The sequence below is a fragment of the Muntiacus reevesi genome, chromosome 1 (genome assembly GCF_963930625.1).
Source record: "Muntiacus reevesi chromosome 1, mMunRee1.1, whole genome shotgun sequence".
NCBI classification, from domain to species: domain Eukaryota; kingdom Metazoa; phylum Chordata; class Mammalia; order Artiodactyla; family Cervidae; genus Muntiacus; species Muntiacus reevesi.
The window spans coordinates 212633147-212653213 of NC_089249.1; the positions used below are offsets into that span (position 1 = coordinate 212633147).

The following is a 20067-nucleotide window of genomic DNA, read 5'->3' on the forward strand; positions in this document are numbered from 1 at the left end:
GGAAAAAACACACCTTTCCAATTCATTTATTTCTTGAAAAGGGACATATTTAGTGCTAACTCTTTATCCATTACAAGGTACAGTTGAGGTTACAAAAATAAAAAGCTATAGTTACTGGGAGCAAGTGGCTCATCATTCTAGGTTAACGAGAAGGAGAGATTGTTTGGCACCAGGGTTGACCAAGTCATAGACTTTGACTCGGTAACATACTATCTCACTAAGCACTGGGCTGGAAGCCTAGACAAATAGCAGATTGGAGGGGAAAGATGTGCAGCGGATGCCCTCAAAAGCAACCTATAGAGGCTAATTAAATTAAATTAACAATCATCATCAGACTTTTGGCAATGATACTTTGTCTGAAGAAAGTGGAGTAACAAATTTAAGATTCTCAAGGAAAGAAAATGTGAGCCAAGTAGATTATACCCAGCAAAACTGACCTGTAATATAAAGGCCATGATTTTATCAAGAAATTAGGAGGAAAAAAATTATAGAATACTATTCCCATGAGCCTTACCTAAGGAATTCACTAGAGAAACAGCTTCAATAAAAATTTGTAGAGATAGTGATATGAGGACTGATGATAAGCATGACATATATAGTTACCTGTAGAGATATTACGGAATGAGCTCTGAAAGGGATCTATTTTAGTATATAATGGCTATATTATCTGACTGTGTCCATTTAAAAAATTGGGGAAGAATGAGTAGGAACAGGCCAAACAAATTACTTTTACTGTTTTCATTAATCAGAGCTGATTATTTGGAGACTGATGTATGTGTAATACAGGATAATAAATGGGTAATTAAAAGATATTCTATCTCCCTTGAGACTAAAAAGCAAAGATTGTAAGTATGAAAGAAAGGAAATACAACTGCAACATAGAAGAGATTAAACAAAACCCCATAGTCTTGAATTTGAACTGGAAATATCAATATGAACTCACAAAGTATTTCATCTTTATATGTGTATATATGTTTGTATGTAAATGTATATGTATTTTCTCAGCTCTGACCAATGAAGGAGCCTATAAACAATGACCATTCCAGTGAGTGAACATCCCTAGTGCCAGGGTTATGGTCCTAAAATACCATTCTCATTAAAAGAAACCAGAGACTCTTGAAGAAATGGTTGAATCCAAGTCTCGGCAAAAAATGTACAAGACAACCCTGGATCACCTTAACACTAGATATTATGGAAGCTAAGATCACATCAGAAGGATTCAGGAGCCAAGTTGAAGGAGTTCCCACTAGTCAAAGATGGGACAAATTGTTAAGTATTTTTGTCCCATGATGGGACAAATTGTCCCAAAGATGGGACAATTACTAAGTATTTTTAATCCCATGATCATGGTAATTTTAAAAAACACCCTAATTGGTCACTTCCTGAGAATGACAGGAAACCAATTAATTCTCAAGAAACAAATAAGTCAAAGGAAAAAATTGAGCATTTATCCTGTTTTTCCCCCTATGTAAGCTGCACGCTGTCTAATCAAATAACAGATTGAAGGGATAACTATCTTTATAAAATTATTCCAGCTAATAACATAAAGGAAAATGGTAGAATGAGAATATCACCATTTTGCAATCTCCAGAGAATTAATAGGTCAAGACCAAGGATCAACAGCTTCTAAAGTCAAAAAAAGAGTGGAAAAATCAGATGTTGTGCACCTTCCAGTGAAAGAATCCAACAGCACCTCTAATCTGGGCAAGAGAATCAAACCTGAGTCTGATCAATCCTCTGGATCCAGACATAGGAAATAGAGGGCAAAGGCATAACCTGAAGTGTGCCAGGAGGGCACTTGTTAATAAGACTGTGGGAAGGACATCCCTTTTGGTTCAGTGGCTAAGACTCCATACTTCTAATGTGAAGGGGTGGGGCCTGGGCTCAATACCTGGTCAGGGAACTAGATTCCACATGCCACAGCTAAGAGTTCATATGCCACAACTAATGATCCCGCATGCTGCAACAAAGTTTTGCAGCATGAATTGAAGATTCCCAAGTGCCACAACTAAGACCTGGTGCAGTCAAATAAAGAAAAATAAATGCTAAACAAAAACAAAAAATCTCTACATGTCAAACAGTCCAGATCCTTCAACAACAAAAAAATTCTTTTAAGTGAGGGAGGATATTAAAGAAATCTATAGATTAAAAAAGACTTCTCTGTGGTACAGTGGTTAAGAGCCCGCCTGCCAATGCAGGGAACTTGTGTTTGACCCCTGGTCCAGGAAGATCCCACATGCCTCAGAGAAACTAATCCCGTGCTCCACAACGACTGAGCCTGTGCTCAGAGCCTGAGAGCCGAAACTACTGAAGGCTGCAACGCCCTAGAACCTGCGCTCCGGAACAAGAGAATCCACAGCAATGAGAAGCAATGAGAATCTCAACTAGAGAGTAGCCCCTGCTCACTGCAACTAGAGAAAAGACCAGCACAAACCAAAATAAATAAGAGACTTCAAAGACACACATTTTTAAAAAAATAGGCAAGCGTAAACTGCAGTGTACCAGGCTGTTCACTTGGGTGATAAAACCATAAAGAGATGCAAGGAAGTGATTACTGTAAAGGTTAGGATGGCATTTACTTTTGGAGGGATGAAGGCAGATGTGAGTAGGGAGGGGGTTTAAAGGCACTTTTGGGGACGTTGGCAAAGTTCTATTTCTTGACCTGAGTGACAGTTGTATGAGTATCTTATAATAATTCATTAAGGTGTTAATTTGTTTCATGAGGGGTTTTTTTTTTTTTTTGGTTATTTGTGCTTTATTTTACAATAAAAAGGTTTTAAAAGTATTAAGAAAATCTAACATTTCCTCCATATCATATTAAAAAAAACTCAAAATGGATTTAAGATATAAACCTAAGAGTGGAAACCATAAAACTAGAAGGAAACACAGGTAATCTTTGACATAAATTGTAGCAATATTTTTTTGGATCTATTTCCTAAGGCAAAGGAAACAAAGTCAAAAAAATAAACAGATGGGGTCTAATTAAACTCAGAAGGTTTAACATAAAGGAAACCATCTACAAAACTAAAAGACAGCCTGCTGAATGAGAGAAAATATTTGCAAACGATGTGACCTATATAACAGGTTAATAACCAAAATATGCAAACTACTCATATAATTCAATATCAAAAAAGCAAAAAACCAATCAAAAATGGGCAGACGATCTGAATAGACATTTATCCAGAGAAGACATACAGATGGCCAACAGGCTCATGAAAAGATGCTTAATGTCGCTACTCATCAGAGAAGTACAAATCAAAACCGCAATGAGATACCACCTCACACCTGTCAGAATGGTTATCACCAAAAAGACCACAAATACCAAATAATGGCAAGAATGTGGAGGAAAAGGAAACCCTTACTCACTGTTATGGGAGTGTAAGTTGGTGCAGCCACTATGGAAAACAGTATAGGGGTTCCTCAAAAAACTAAAAATAGAACTAGCATGTGATGCAGGGCTCCCCAGGTGGCACCAGTGATAAAGAACTGTCTGCCATTGCAGGAGACCTAAGAGACGTGGGTTCCATCCCAGGGTCAGAAAGATCCCCTGGAGGAGGGAATGGCAACCCATTCCAGTGTTCTTGCCTGGAAAATCCCAAGGACAAAGAAGCAGCCTCAGTGCTCACTGACAGACCAGTGGATGAAGAAGTGGTGTGTATTCATATACACATAAATATTACTCAGTCATAAACATTTTTTTAATCATTTTAACAACATGGATGGAACTGAGTATTATGCTTAGTAAGACAAGTCAGACAGAGAAAGATAAATATTGTATTTATTGCTTATACATGGAATCTAATAACACAAATGAATGAGTATAACAAAGCAGAAACAAACTCACAGATATAGAGAGAACAAACTAGCAATTGCAGTCACCACTGAGGAGAGGAAAGAGGGAAGGGGAAAGATGAAGGGAAGGGTAATAAGAAGTACAAACTACTATATACAAAATAAATAAGCTATAAGGATATATATACTGTATAGCACAGGGAATATAACTAATATTTTATAATAACTTTAAATGGAATATAATCTACAAAAATATTGAATCACTATGTTGTATTAATATTATAAATCAACTATACTTCATTTAAAGAAAAAGCAATAAAGTAACATTTTCTTTTTAAGTTAAAAAAAGAAAAAGAAAATCTAGACTTGTCAGCACAACAAGAGCCAACTGGTAGAAAACCCAGCAAGGTAACAGAGAAGCAGCCAATCCAGCTTGGAGCCAGTGTCTTACGAAGACCTGTCTCAGTGAACTGCTCATGGTGACATTAAATGATTTCTTTTTGTTCTTTTTTTTTTTAAGTCCTGCCACACAGCATGTGAGAGGTTTAATTCCCAGGCAAGGGATCCAACTGTGCCCCCTGCAGTGGAAGCTCACAGTCTTAACCACTGGGCCACCTGGGAAGTCCCTGATTTCACCTATACTGTTATAATGAACATTTGCCTTGTAACACTTCAAATCATTTTTTAAAGCGCATGGCAAATAGTGTACTCCAAAATATCTCAAAGGTACGCTCAATTCAAAACGACCTCTTGGATGCTTAACCGGAATTGCCAATAACTGTTGGGTGTTGATTTCTCACAAACATAAGATTAATCACTTGACTCAAACTTGTAGCATTCAGCATACCAACGTAGGGCAGCTTTGAGTTCCCAGAATTAGAGAAGAACCTTACACCCCTTACTCCCCTACTCAGCTCTAGATGTAAATTATTAGCAATAGTCTATTTTAAAAAAGCAAATGAGAGAAAAAATTTTCCCCAAACATTAAACATTCTAAAGTTTGAGTGAACTGCCACACACAAGATGTTATTACAGCTTCGGCAAGTGAGTTCAGGACTAAGAGAAGAGACACGGGCTCCCCAGGTCTGCACTGAACTCTGCAGACAGGACCTGGAGCAGCAGTTGCCTTGCATCCCTGGATCAGAGTCACCAAACGAGAAGCATACTTAGCCGTGCATCTGCTGAGACCAACTCCCAGCTGCCAAGTGCTCTACAAGGTGCAGTTTCTGCTCAATGACCATCAAGAAGTTTTCCTAGGACTTTCCTGATGACACAGTGGAGAAGAATCCACCTGCCAACGCAGGGGACACAAGTTCGATCTCTAGCCTGGGAAGATCCCGCATGCCTTGAAGCAACTAAGCCTATTTGTCACAACTACTGAAATGCACGCACTCAAGGGCCCGTGAGCCGCAACTACTGAAGCCTGTGTACCTAGAGCCCAGGCTCCGCAACAAGAGAAGTCACGGCAGTGAAAAGCCTGTGCACAGCAACGAAGAATAGCCTACAGGCGCTGCAACTAGAGAAAGCCCTCGCAAAGCAACAAAAGACTCAGCACAGCCAAAAATAAACAAAAAAAAAATTAATTTAAAAAGAGTTTTCCCAGCTTTTACTGAATTTGCCTCACACTAAGATTCTATAACCTGAGCACAAATTTCCCATCTCAGACTGGCACTCTTCTGTACAAGTCAATAATGAAACACACATTCCTCTGGGTTATGAAAATTGTCCAACTTCTTCCCAATACAAAAAAGGAGATAAAAGTTATTTTCTACTTGGGAAGTGCAGCACCATTGATCTTGAACTCCCACATCCTTACTCTGAAATATATTGGTGAATTACATCGGAAATAAACACAGGACTTTAGTATCATCTGCAATGGCAAGGGTCTGTGAATGACAGACCCTAAATGCCTGGACATGACCCCGCAGACTCAGTCTTTGCCTGCATCTCGCTGAGGAGACGGAGGTGGCTTGTTGAAGGTCACCGGGTGAGTGAGTATCAGTCAAGCACACTCTCAAGGCTCATCTTTCTACTACTAAAAACACCACAATGTCGATTCTATCTCAATCTTAAAATGTGAAGAATAAAATGGGACATAAACTGTGATGTAGACTCTGACTGGCTGGAGGAGTCTAGAGCAGTTTTATTGAGGGGTAATATCCTGCAGCCGTTCAGAGTACGAGGATGGGATGAAGCCGAGGGTGTGACTCCCTGCTCAGCCACGCATCTGTGGCAGGTTATTTAACCTCCCAGAGCCTCAGTCAATTAACAACAATTCCTTTCTCATAGATCTGTTAGGAAGATGAAGTTAACAATGTGTATAAAGCATTTAGCACAGTGCCCGCCTCACTGTAAGTACTCAAAAAGTACCGTTGTTGGATTGGGGTTGTAAACATTTCTATAAACACACAGAGCTCTCTGTTTGATGAACATCTGTTGGGTTTCAGTGCAGTCTACTGTCTCCAAAGTAAGTGGCACTATTTTTATAAACCCACAACATTAAAAAGTCATTACTAGCAGTGCTTAAGTATATATGTGTGATTAATACCTTCCACATCTCTGCTTTGTTTTTTTTCCCCAGCTACTCATCCTGGGTAGATAATTTTAATTCCAATAAAACCTTGGATTATTATTATCAGTAATAGTGATGGCTTAGCTAGAGAGCTTCTAGAGCCTGGGAGCCTAAGGCTGGTGCAGATGCAGATATTATTTGTCTGCCCAATAATCATGACTCTCTCCCTTGTTCCCATTAGTACTGCCAACCTCCCACAGTAGAAATTTTTCCCTTACTATCCACTACTTACTTTCACAGTTTCCCTGGCAGCTGTGACTCAGTTCTGGCCACTGAGGCCTGAGGAGGCTTCAGGAAAGATTTATCCTCTGATGAAAAGAGATGGGAACTTCCCTGGTGGTCCAGTGGTTAAGACTCCACACTTCCAATGCAGAACTTCGGGTTTGATCCCTGGTCAGGATGGCTTAAGCGGTAAAAAATCCACCTACATTGCAGGAGACACAGAAGACATGGGTTCGATCCCCAGGTCAGGAAGATCCCCTGGAGGAAGACATAGCAACCCACTCCAGTATTCTTGCCTGAAAAATCCCATGGACGGATGAGCCTGGAAGTCCATAGGGCCACAAAGAGTTGGACACAATTGAGCACACACACGCAAAAAAATGACACACACATGGAAGATCCCACAGTCTACGCAGCATGGCCCAGCCTGGCCCCAAAATAAAAAGAAATAACTAAGTAAAAAGAAAAAAGACAGACACTACAGGAGAACAGATTTATCACTGCCCTCTCTGTGTCCATCCCTCCCCTCATATCCACCAGCTCCTCCCGCCTTTGAATGAGTTTAGAGACACTTGTGATACCCATCACAGAAGAAGCTCTTTTCTGTCTATGAGGTCACAGGTCTGCAATTTAAAAAAACATAACATACTAAGAATGGGAGAAGAGAAGGATGGATGGAACCTGGTTCCTGATGATATGGCTTGAGGCACTGGGTTGAGGCTTGAGGCACCAACTCTGGGTTGGTACATGTCACATAATTGAATGTCTTTACTGCTCAAACCACTGTTACCTGCAGCCTAAAGCATTCTAATTATAGGCTGAATTGTGCCCCCACCCCCACCCCATCCTAATTGGTATGGGATAAATTGTGCCGCCTGTGGCCTGTCTCTGTCTCAACCTCCTCCATCTGCCTCTTTTCCAAAATTGTGAGGCTGGAAAACCCCCGATGTGCTGGACTCAAGGGCAGCAAACCTGGAGGATGGCTGGCTAGAGAGGAAGGCTGAAGCAAGACTCAAATCATTCATACTTGTGGGTCCCTGGTCAGAGGAAAAAAATCGTGGTTCCACTAAAACTAGAGAGATCTGCACTTTAATATATTGAATTTCTCAATCCCACTACCTCAAAATGGGACTATATTTGAAGATATGGTCTTTAAAAAGTTTGATTCAAGTGCACTGAGGCTTCTCGGGTGGCCCTAATGCAATCTCACTGGTGTACTTATAAGAAGAAGAGATTTGGAGACAGACATGAGGGGCACATTTACAAAGAAGCCTGAGAGAATTGGTTGCCAGCAGCTCTGGACTGCAGTAATATTAAAGGAAGTTCCTCAAGGCTGAAGGATTGAAAGATACGTGATGAAAGTGGATCTACACTAAAGAATGAAGAGCCTCAAATAAGTAGATAAATATAAAAAACCTTTCCCCCTGTTTTAATTTCTTCAAAAGGTCATTGTTTAAAGTGAAAACTAATAACCATGATTTCTGAGGATTATATCTGTAGACATAAACCATATGATAATAACAAAAAGGCTATTATTTGGAATACCTCTCTCCCCCCTTTTTTTGACCATGCTGTATGACTTATATGTAGATATAAACCATATAATAACACAAGGATATTATTTGTAACACCCCCTCACTTTCTTGGGGGGCCATTCTGTGTAACTTTTAGGACCTTAGTTCCTCAGTCAGGGACTGAACCCAGGCCACTGCAGTGAAAGTGCCCCGTCCTAACCACTGGACTGCCAGGGAACTCTCTGCAATAACCTTTACAAAAGAGATTGTTATAGATAAGACTTCTGCTCCCTCCCCCCAAATTCATATGGTGAAGCCCTAACCCCAGGGTGAGAGAGGGCCTCTTAAAAAGCAATAAAGGTTAAATGAGGTCAAAAGGGTAGGACTCTAATCCAACATGAATGCTGTCCTTATAAAGAGAGAGAGACCACAGATGCATGCACACTGAGAAAAGACCATGTAAAGAAACAAGAAGAAGGTGAGATCACCTTCAAACCTAGGAGGGAAGCCTCCGGAGAAATCACACCTGTCAACAACTTGATCTTGGTTTTCCAGCCTCCAGAACTGTGAGAAATAAATTTCTATTAAGCCACACCTTCTGCAGTATGTTGTTATGATAGCCCCAGGAAACTGTTACAGGGATCTAGTATACTATTTATTATCATGAATATACAAATACTAGGGCAACCACAAAAGGGAACAGAACTTACAAAAGACTGACCGAAGGGTAAACTTTCAGGTAGACATGTTTATAAGGAACTCAGGGCCCAGGTATGCACCAGGAAGACCGTGGTGATTCACTCTCTGCCCTGTGGTCTGTCTCTGCAAGTCGCTGCCCAGCCTCCTCCATCTGTCCCTTTTCTCAAATTGTGAGGCTGGAAAGCCCCTGGTGTGCTAGACTTGGGGGCAGCAAACCCAGAGGATGGCTGGCTAGAGAGGAAGTCTCAGGCAAGACTCAAATCAACCATACTTGTGGGTCCCTAGTCAGATATTTAAACCTAGAGAAAAAAATCATGGTTCTACGAAAATAAGTTTTATGTATCATCAATAGTGGGCTTCCCTAGTGGCTCAGGGGTAACGAATCTGCCTACCAGCGCAGGAGATTTGGGTTCAATCCCTGGGTTGGGAAGATCCCCTGGAGAAGGCAATGGTAACCTACTGCAGTATTCTTGCTTGGAAAAGCCCACAGGCGGAGGAGCCTGGCCGGCTACAGTCCACGGAGGTCACAAAGTGTCAGACACGACTGAGCAACTAAACAACAATCAGACCATTATTATTCAGTCTACTCTTCTGTCCAGAGGTCCTGGCACCTCCAGGCATCGATCCTGTTCTGAAGGTGCCCTTCTCACGTTGTAATTGGTGAGCAGTAGAAAACGGAGAGCAATTTTCTAAGAATAATGGAGACCATTATTCTTCAGACCATTATTATTCTAGGCTGCTATCAGAATGATCAATTAAAAACTGACCAGAATTTAGAAATAGGGAAGAAAGTCTCAAGTACTGACACAACTCGAAATGCAAAATAAAGCAAAAGGAGGAGGAGGAGGAAGAAAGGGAAGAGGAAGTGGAGGAGGGGAGAGGGAGGAGGAAGTTAGAAGCAAGACCATTAGAAAGAAAACTGTTCTCCATTTTCTACTGCTCACCAATTGCAACATGAGAAGGGCACCTTCAGAACATGATTGATGCCGGGAGGTGCCAGGACCTCTGGACAGAGGCATAGATGCAAGGAAGAGAAAACATGCCACTTGGCAACTCAAGAGTCTTGAGCCTGGGGCTCCTCCCGACAGGTCCCGCTCACCCAGGTCAGTGATCAAAGAGACATGAGGTATCAAGTCAGCAGCACCCTAAAGGATGAGGTCAGCACTGCCGGTGATTCGAAATCTAGATTGTGAACAAATGTACATGGGGCAGGCTCCCTGGTAGCCCTCCTTCATGGCTTTCAATTCCTGAGTCTATTTGCGGGATGCCACAAGTGGTTTTGGTTGTTATTTTTTGTTCCTGACCTGGCTGTTGGTCAACATTTTTCAACCTGGGGAGGATCTAATTATCTAAACTTCGTTATTTCTTAGGATGGGTACACAGGTGTTCATTTGAGGCATGCTCCTGTCAATCATCTTTAAACTTTAAAGCTACTCTATTACTTTCAAGAGATTTGCACATTCAACTGCCAAAAAACAGAGAACACCTACAGATACCTGCTGAATGAATTATCTTTAGAGACCAAGACATTAAAACTGTTCTCCCAGGCTAGGGGTTTTCAATCGGCTGGGCGTCAGTCCCTGGGGATAGGGTGGGAGGGCTGTGAGGTCTGTTAGGAATGCAGATTCCCAGGTACCACTTTGTGATAACACAGTAGGTAGGGCCCAGGAATCTGCACCTTTTGGATCAGGCTTCCCAGATGATTCTAATTTGCAGTCATGTTGGGAGCTATGGCCCCAGATGAGCCCTAAAATAGGGCAACATGTGGGACAAATTCAAAGTTTCATTTGAGAGATCACCTCTGTGGCTGCTCATTTAGTCTCATCCTCAAATCAGCCCACTCAGGGCACAGAAGGCAGGGACCCAGGAAGTTCCTTATCGACACAGAGTATCTCACCTTAACAAGAGCAGCTGCTTTTTCAAGAACCTTCCAGGCCATAAAAAGCAAAGGAGCAAAACAGCTACACAGAGGCCATCGCTGAAGGCCAGGAGAGGTCTGAGTTCACCACCTCTCCCAGGTATATTCGGTGAGTCACCCGGGGCCTATCTCTGCACTAAGGCAGACAGAATTCCACTGAGTCTAGACTGCTCTACCCTTCCAGGGCGGGGATAGTATTGAATCAAACACCAGCCATTTCCCAGAAAACTACTTCATCTTTTTAAAGAGAGGAGAAGGGGGAGGGGAAAAGGAGTTTTTTCCTGATCACAGAGGGATGGAATCAGGTATTGGATTTATTTCTTAAAGGTCTGAGTCATCAAAGATTGTTCTGAACTTTGCAACCTCTGGCCAACACTGGACCTGCACTTTTTCTCAGAGGACGGTAGCATTTCTATAGAATCCCCTTGTTGCATTTCTATAAAATTCCCTTGTTCCCATCTATGTGTTCATGACAGAGCCTACACACAATTCAGGAAGCCGGAGATGGGAAAAGATGAGCACAGTGAGGGCTCCACAAGCGCACACACAACCTCTGTCTCTTTCACTTTGGTTGACAGTCACGTTATTTGCTGCGTTCAGTCGCTCGATCGGGTCTAACTCTTTGCGACCCCATGGACTGCAGCACGCCAGGCTTCCGTGTCCTTCCCTGTTTCCCAGAATTTGCTCAGGCTTGTGTCCATTGAGTTGATGATGCCATTTATAAGTCATGTTTTAAGGAACGCTTTTTTTGGGGGGGCTGCATCACACAACACATGGGATCCAGTTCCCTGACCAGGGATCAAACCTGTGCCTCCTTCATTGGAAGCACAGAGTCTCAACCACTGAAACCCCAGGGAAGACCCAAGGAGCTCATTTATTGAAATAAAATAACAGTCAGGAGTGGAGAAAGCTTGAACTAGGTGAATTTGGCTTGAGGGAATAAGAGTCAGGCTTAAACAGGGTATTGGCCAGGTGGCTCCTTTCAAATGTTCACGGTGTCCTGTGTGCCCTGCGGAGTGCTGTGATCCCGGAAGAGTTAGCTCCAGGGGACAGCCCTGGGGGTAGCGTCCCTGCCTTCTACAGCCGAGAACTCTCACAACTTTCCCTGAGGACAGCCGAGGCAACTTTGAGACACCAAGGGCAGCAGAGACATCCTTTCCTGTCTGGCTTGGAATACCTGGTTTCATCCATTACCTGTTTCAAATAAGAGCCCCCACAGGTGAAAGGGCAACCCATTGCTCACAAATGAACTGTAACAAATCTTTTAAAAATTTCCCTCATGTACGGGAAGGGTTACTGAATACCACGGCTCTTCTCCTGCCCAGACACATAAAACCCAGGTGCCCTGCTCTGGTTCATTTCTCTTGAGCAGCAGCAGCAGCACGATTTGCTTATGTAATCACACGGTCCTGCAGCTGGGAATCACTGCGTGTGTGCGCGCATGCTCAGTTGTGTCTGACTCTTTGTGACTATGGACTGTAGCCCACCAGGCTCCTTAGTCCATGGGATTTTCCGGGCAAAAATACTGGAATGGGTTGCCATTTCCTACTCCAGGGGATCTTCCCCACTCAGGGATGGAACCCAAGTCTCTTATATCTCCTGCATTAGCAGGCGGATTCTTTACCACTTTGCCACCTGGGAAGCCCAAGAATCAATGAAGCTGTGCTACATGCCTGTTCTTCTCTGGGCTTCTCTGGCATCATCAGAGGCAAAAAAGGAAAGTTCATGTTAAAAGCACATGTGGCACAAATCACCACTCTTACTCTCTGCTCCACTAGGTACAAACACCATCATCTTGAAATGATAGTAATTTGGCCAGTCCAACAAAGTTGACCACTTGCTTTGGCACATTGGATATAAAGAGAGGAATATCCTGCTTAACTGACAACAATTCTGTAGTAGAAATATATATCCCCACTTTTTAGATAAAGCAATGGGCTCAAAACTTAATTAGCTTATCCCAAGTTACTCGGCCAGTAGTAGCCGAGATATGAACAGCTGATTCCATCAGTATCCTGTGAACCAACCACTTTTTGACTAAACTAGAAGTCATCTTAATTCCCAATGTTAAGGAAATGACAGCAAGTGGAAATTTGGACTTAATTCCATACTGTTATTAAAGAAAGAAACCCCAGTGTGTTTATAAGTTAGCTTGGGTTGATCCAGGGAAGGCCCATTCCAGTGATCTCTCACCCATTTTTTTCCTTCTTTTTGGTGGGGAAAATGGCTGCATGCCTATCACTCAGTCACCTCGAGTGAAATATCTTCATGTTTGACTAGCAAAAGAACAATCACCCATCTTGTTCTATGTAAAAAAGCACAATACAGAAATTCCCTTGTGGCCCAGTGGTTAGGACTCTGTACTTTCACTGCTGAGGGCTCGGGTTTGATCCCTGATCAGGGAACTAAGATCCCACAAGCCTTGCGGGTGGCCAAAAAAAAATACAATCCTGGGAAAACAAACTTAGTGATGCCCATCCAGCTTTGCAGCTGGCTCTGGTGGCTCAGCAGTAAAGAATTCATCTGCAATGCAGGAGATGCAGATAGACAAGCATTCGATCCCTGGGTCGGGAAGATCCCCTGGAGAAGGAAATAGCAACCCACTCCAGTATCCTTGCCTGGGAAATCCCATGGACAGGGGAGCTTGGAGGGCTACAGTCCACTGGACTGCGAAGAGTTGGACATGACGGAGAACACACACACACACTGAATCTTTGCTACCTTGGTTCCGAACCATAAACACTTGTTTCCAGAGAAAAAGCAACTGCTCTCTAAAAGGATGAGTGGATGTTGTTTGATTATTGTGGAGCATGTGACACTTTAAAACAAGTTTCTCAGATAATTTCCATGCTTCACATGCAAGACTAAGAAAACAAAACCTGTGGACTCAGGTTTATTGCAATTATGCCTCTGGTCATTTGAAATAGACATCAGAAGTAAGATGCTTATTTCAGCTTCTTATTATTGAGAAAATATTTTGAAAATGGTTCATCTACTGAGCTAAGGAAGTGCCTTTACTTTCCTTTGTGAAACTCAGAATTGTGAACCCATCTTTGCACTATCAATTTACGTTCAGGGACCTGTTCAAATATTTTTGTGTGTGTTACCACTTATCTTGGATCCCAGGCCCTGGTGGGAACATGAGAGGGTGCACAGTGCCATTCACACAGTAGGAGCTCAATAATACCTGCTGCCTGAATGGATGGAGCCCTGGCAAGCTGGATGAAGGGGATGTGCCTCTCAACTTGTATAAGGGCCAATGCTGCAATCTAAGACTCATGGGCCAGATGGTCCCTAAGGTACCACTTGCCTCTCATTCTAGAATCATCTACGCACTACTGGCAGCTCATTTCCTCCTCTTAAGGCCAAAATGCAGAATTCAAATTGACATTCACTGGTACTACTTAATCTCATTTACATTTTGCAGCAAGGTTTACTGATTCTTTTTCTTTTTACCCTTATGGAACTCATCCATTTTTAGCTATTGGGAACACCCACTGATGGACAGAAGTCTAGAAACTACAATTAGCTCAGACCCCTAGGCCAAAGTTATCAAAACCAGGGTGGGCGGGTGCGGGGAGCAGGAAGTAAACTGCTTCTCTCTCACAGGGAGACATGAAGGTTGAGGTGTTAAAAGCTCCTTTTTGGTGTTTGCTGAGTTCTTACTGTGTGCATTTGGTATTAAAGGCAGGATGTGGGCAGCATGAGGCAAGTTGAGGTGACAGAAGTTAATCTGGCACACACCACTCTGCAGTGGAGCCGATTCTGTGAATGCCAAACTGAGGGAGGCTTTCGCCATTTATCCAGGTTGGCCCCTGGGTCAGTGTCCATGGCACTAGGGTTGCACTAATGCTCCTTCCACCTCCATGAGAAAACAGGTGGCCTTTATCTACTATCACCCACCCTCCCCTGCCTCCGAGAGGTCACCCCATGCTCAACCCCCTCAATTTGTACCATGCAAAAACGAGGGGGTAGAGAATGGACTCTTCTGCAAGGTGTGGAAGCAAAGCTAAATTCTGATTGAGGACAAACGAAATCTCCAAGAAGGAAATGTGTTCATTCCAAAGGGTTGATCCAAGCAGACGAGGATTAATTTAATCAACCAACTGTGAGGTCTCTCGAATGCCTGGCATTAAGGCAGTCTCAGCTTCAAGGATCTCCTATTCGAAGTTCCCTAAGTCATAAACCACCCAGAAACTGCTCCTCCCCCCACATAGCATTTCCTAATGGGTACTGTTTGGATGCAATCATTTCTCTCCACACACCCTTTCCTCCAATTTCAACAGAAAAACGAATTGCAGAGAATAGGTCTCATAAAATGCTCTGTTCCTGGCCCCTGCAGTGTGAGTGCACACCCTCAGTTTCTGCCATTCTGTAGGGCTCCCAGAATAGCCTGTCCACAACACTCACTACACAGAGGAAGACTATATCCAGTCACATAGAAACAGAAAATTGAGAGACAACAAAGATAAGCAGATTTTCTAGCTCACACCACCCCTTTTCTCACTAGATTTAAACAGAACACAAGGCATGAAGATTAAAGTCTCCTTTAAAGAAAAAATTTAAGGGTCCATCTGTGTAGAATTACTACATTTTGGGGGAACCTGCTTATATTCAATACTTTATTGATCATTCTTAAATTAGCAGCTAATCTAGATGGATATAATGGCTCAGAAGGCTTATTTCTGTTAATGCAAAGACCTTAATACCAAACATTCAATGTCTAAGGTATCCATATTTTACAGGGAGGTAGGTGGTAGTCCATTTTCCTAAACTTTATTTACTCAAATTACAGGTATAAACTCAAAAGCCGAGCCAAGAAGTGGCAGAGGCAAGTAGTATATATGGGGCAAACTGGCACTCGCAAAAAAATCTACAAAAAAGCCAGCTGTGTCACCATAACTTGCTGACTTAACTCCCCACAACAGATCTAATTAGAAGGTGGCAATAAATCTTTCCAGGTGTTTAATTAAGTGTGATAATTATTTCTTTACTTAAAGACAGATGGAATCATATGTTTACATTTCAAAGCATAATGTTTCCTTAGTTAAAACAATGTGGAAATACTTTTGTGTAACACAGGATTCAAACCAGGATAAAAATATCTGCTGTGATAAGCAGCATTTAAAGTGATTTATCAGCTCTAAGCTTCATATGCCAGGGCACAATGGCAACTTCAAGTCTGCTCTGTTCTGGTTATTTCCTTCAGCTATATAGTTTTGTTTTCCTTATGCCTCAGTGAATAATTCTACTCAATATGCCATTTTCCTGCCAGAATCCCATAAATGAAGTCTTATCAAGAAAGTGGGAAAACTTTATGGGCATCTCTACTTTCACAGCATGGCAAGAATAAACCGAGAATCACAAGAATTCAGAGACAGTTATAATTGGATGGGACCTCAGCAACCAGGGAATCATTTTACAAGTGGATCAGAGTACTGTCCTGCTATCAATTAAATATGTTTTTTAGGGCAGAAATACACCCTACATTGAAATAGTACTGACCTCCCCAATAAAAATTATGTATAGAAGGGTCGAATTATCAGTCTTAAGTAGCTCGAGGATTTCTGTTGTTTCAACATTGAACACCCAACTATCTCCTTCCTCCCTTGCTTCTCTCAGGGACTGCTCCTCCTACCCAGTGCTGTGTTTTAGGAAGTCAGTTGGCTTTAGCAATAGGGTGCTACTGAATCAATGAAGATCTTTTGGCCCCTAAATCCTGTTGGTCAACCTGGTCTTGGACTTGCCTACCAGCCGCCCAGGTTCTGAAGGTGCTCAAGTGTTCTTGCACCAGGTGCTGAGCGTGCAAAGACACGAACTCGCGCGCGCGCGCGCACACACACACACACACACACACGCACACACAATTTTCTTCCTCAAAGGAAGTCTCCACCGAACTGTCTCAAGGCAAAATCTAGTCCCTGCCCATTTTACAATGCAGGGTTAGATTACAATCTCAGGCCAGCATCTCGGTCTGCAATCTGGGACATTCTGATAACCGGGGCGGTCCTTTCAACAGCAGGAGCTGTGACCAGGAGGGCGTGACACGTAGCGGGGCCCCCATCTGCAGAAGGAACGGAAAGCGGCTCAGGGCAGCAGGGTGGAAGTTACGGGGTCATCAGCTCGAGCCGGTAAAGGCTCACCGCTGGAGGTCTCAGATTATCTCGGCGACACAGGAACTGGGTAAAAACTCCGGGGAGTTTCCGGAGCTGTGCGCGCCTGCACACACACACACACACACAGGCTCAGACGCACTCACTCACACCCACTCACATTTACTTCAGAAACTCCCTGTGAACTGAAAGCGTGCCCCCAGGAGCACCCCGCAGCCCAGCGGCCGGGGAAGTCCTGTGAGGGTGTATGCGGGACCGGCGCGCCCGGGAGGCACTTACTCTGAAGAGGGGCCCGGCAGCGCGGGGACGCTAAGAGGCGAGCTGGGCGAGGTGACCGCGCGGAGCTGCCTAGCCGCTTGAACGCTCGCGGGCTCCCGCGGACTCACCAGCAGAGCGCGGGGCAGAGACGGCGGGAGAAAAGGGGCCAGGGGCGGGGCAAAAGAGGCAGGGGGCGGGGACACGAGGAGGAGCTAAAGGGCCAGGGGCGGGGCGGGAGGAGGATTTAGGAGGCTGGGGGCGGAGCTAACCGAGGAGGAGGAGCCGGAGGTCGGGGGCGGAGCGTGCGCGGAGGAGTTCAGGGCAGGGCGGGGAGGAGAACCCGGGTTTCAGGGGTAGTGCCTGGCACTGGGGGTCAGGAGTGGCCAGGGCTCGGGGAAATGCGGAGGAACGCTGGACAGTGGCCGAGGAGCTGGACTTGAGCTGCAAGGCAAGACCTTTGGGCTCAAGGAGCCAGGACGGGCTTGGGAGATACGCAGGGAAGAAGTTACTTTCAGGTCTCTCGGTTTCTTCAGCTTTGAAAGTGAGATACCGGCTTTAAGCCTATTGAGTCTCTTAAGTGAGTTCATGCCAGGCACCTAACAAGTACGCATTTATTATCTAGTATCTGTTGCCGTTATCTTCGTCGACGACATCATTTTCCGTATAAGCCCCTAAATCCCGCCTGCCCTTAAATTTTTTTCCTTTTCTTTTCAGCCTTTACTGGCCTCAAGTCTACCCGGCGATAGCTGATGCATCAGTGATTCCTAAGTTTCCATTCGCGAGGGATGCAAGGTTTCTTTTTTAAGAGTTAAAGGGTCGTTGGATCCCAGCAAGTCAGTCTGGTCTAAGCCACCCCTGCGAACTTCAGTGACTGCCCCTGCGGACAGAGTCTGTTGCTGCTGCTGCTGCTGCTGCTGCTGCTGCTGCTGCTGCTGCTAAGTCGCTTCAGTCGTGTCCGACTCCGTGCGACCCCATAGAAGGCAGCCCACCATGCTCTGCCGTCCTTGGGATTCTCCAGGCAAGAACACTGGAGTGGGTTGCCTTTTCCTTCTCCAATGTATGAAAGTGAAAAGTGAAAGTGAAGTCGCTCAGTCGTGTCCGACTCTTCGAGACCCCATGGACTGCAGCCCACCAGGCTCCTCTGTCCATGGGATTTTCCAGGCAAGAGTACTGGAGTGGGTTGCCATTGCCTTCTTCCCGACAGAGTCTAAGAGTGGCTATTTACAAGACTGGGGCAGAATCTGGGCCCTGAACCCAAGGTAGTCATTCTTAAGGGCAAATGTTGCTCTTCTGGGGACTGTGATGAATCCATCCTCCATTAAGCACCTATTATATGATGGTTCTGTACAGAGGGCTGAAAATATTAGTAACACTAGCAAAACTTTGTATGTGTTGGTCACTGTTATAATCCTCATTAACAACTTATAGATGCTATAGCTACCTTAGTTTCAAAGAACTGAAATCATGGCTTCTGGTCTCATCACCTCATGGCACATAGATGGGGAAAAAAAGAAAGTGACAGGCTTTATTTCCTTGAGCTTCAAAATCACTGCAAACGGTGACTGCAGCCATGAAGTTAAAAGATGCTTGCTCTTTGGAAGAAAAGCTATGACAAACCTAGACAACATATTAAAAACCAGAGACATCTCTCAGAGACATCACTTTGCCAACAAAGGTCCGTATAGTCAAAGTTACGGTTTTTCCAGTAGTCATGTATGGATGTGAGAGTTGAACCATAAAGAAGGCTGAGTGATGAAGAACTGATGCTTTCAAATTGTGGTGCTGGAGAAGACTTTTGAGAGTTGTTTGGACAGCAAGGAGATCAAACCAGTCAATCCTAAAGAAATCAACCCTGAATATTCTTTGGAAGGACTGATGCTGAAGCTGAAGCTCCAATCCTTTGGCCACCTGATGTGAAAAGCTGACTCACTGGAAAAGACCATGATGCTGGAAAATATTGAGGGCAGGAGGAGAAGGGTGCGACAGAGGATGAGGTTGTTGGGTGGCATTATCAATTCAATGAACATGAGTTTGAGCAAATTCCGGGAGATAGTGAAGGACAGGCAAGGCTGGTGTGCTGCAGTCCATGGGGTTGCAAAGAGTTGGACATGACTGAGCAACTGAACAACATAGCTACCTTAGTTTTACAAAGGAAAAGGGAGGCATAGTGAAAAAAATAATCTACCAACATTTCACATTTAGTAAGTGGCAGAGTATGGTTGGGACACAGGAAAGTAAACACATTTGTGTTTAATGCCCACAATAGGAATATACAGAAGGTTCAGAGATGTTTAAGACACGGTCCTGTGGGGAGGGGAGAGTCAGAAAGATTTTTCTGAAGGAGATAATGTCTGAGCTCAATTTAGAGAAAGGAATGGGAGCTTCCTTCTTCTAAGGAAGGACATGGTAAACAGTTTTCAAGCATTAAGAAGGGTTGGTGAAGAAGTGGAGATTGGAATGAGGATAAAACAATAGAAAAAGACCAAATCTAAGTGTTTTCTTCCTGTAGGAGTTGAAGGATATTAATTTGACCTTTGGTAAGTAGAAAGTCAGAAGGATTTTAAACATGGGAGACATATCAAATGTTCTAGAAAAGTTTTTCTGAAAACAGCGTAGAAAACATCAGAGATGTGAAACTTGCTTATGAAGTCATTGCAAGGATGGATCAGTTAGGATACAGCTCAGTCGTGTCTCTTTGTGACCCCATGGACTGTAGAACATCAGGCTTCTCTGTCCATGGGTATTCTCTGGGCAAGAATAGTGGAGTGGGTTGCCATGCCCTCCTCCAGGGGATCTTCCTGACCCAGAGACTGAACCCAGGTTTCCTGCATTGCAGGCGGATTCTTTACCGCCTGAGCCACCAGGGAAGCCCTAGCATATAGCAGTAGGCAAAATACGAATTTCAGAAAAGATGTCCCCACCTGAATCCAGAACCTGTGAATATGTTACCTTACATGGCAAAAAGGACTTGGCAGGTGT

The 20067-nt window shown here is 43.7% G+C and overlaps 1 protein-coding gene across 2 annotated transcripts in view; it reads right to left on the bottom strand.

The window, feature by feature from the left end:
* Positions 1-17245, bottom strand: part of TNFAIP8 (TNF alpha induced protein 8) — a 137319-nt gene extending 120074 nt beyond the window's left edge. The window contains exons 1-2 of one of the 2 annotated variants that reach the window (XM_065934582.1): positions 17110-17245; positions 6597-6788 (exon numbers count right to left, since the gene is read on the bottom strand). In XM_065934582.1, the coding sequence (XP_065790654.1) occupies position 6597 (1 nt within the window). In that variant the 5' untranslated portion in view covers positions 6598-6788; positions 17110-17245. The remainder of the gene's footprint in view (positions 1-6596; positions 6789-17109) is intronic. The other variant, XM_065934590.1, reaches the window with a different exon arrangement.
* Positions 17246-20067: the final 2822 nt, after the last annotated feature.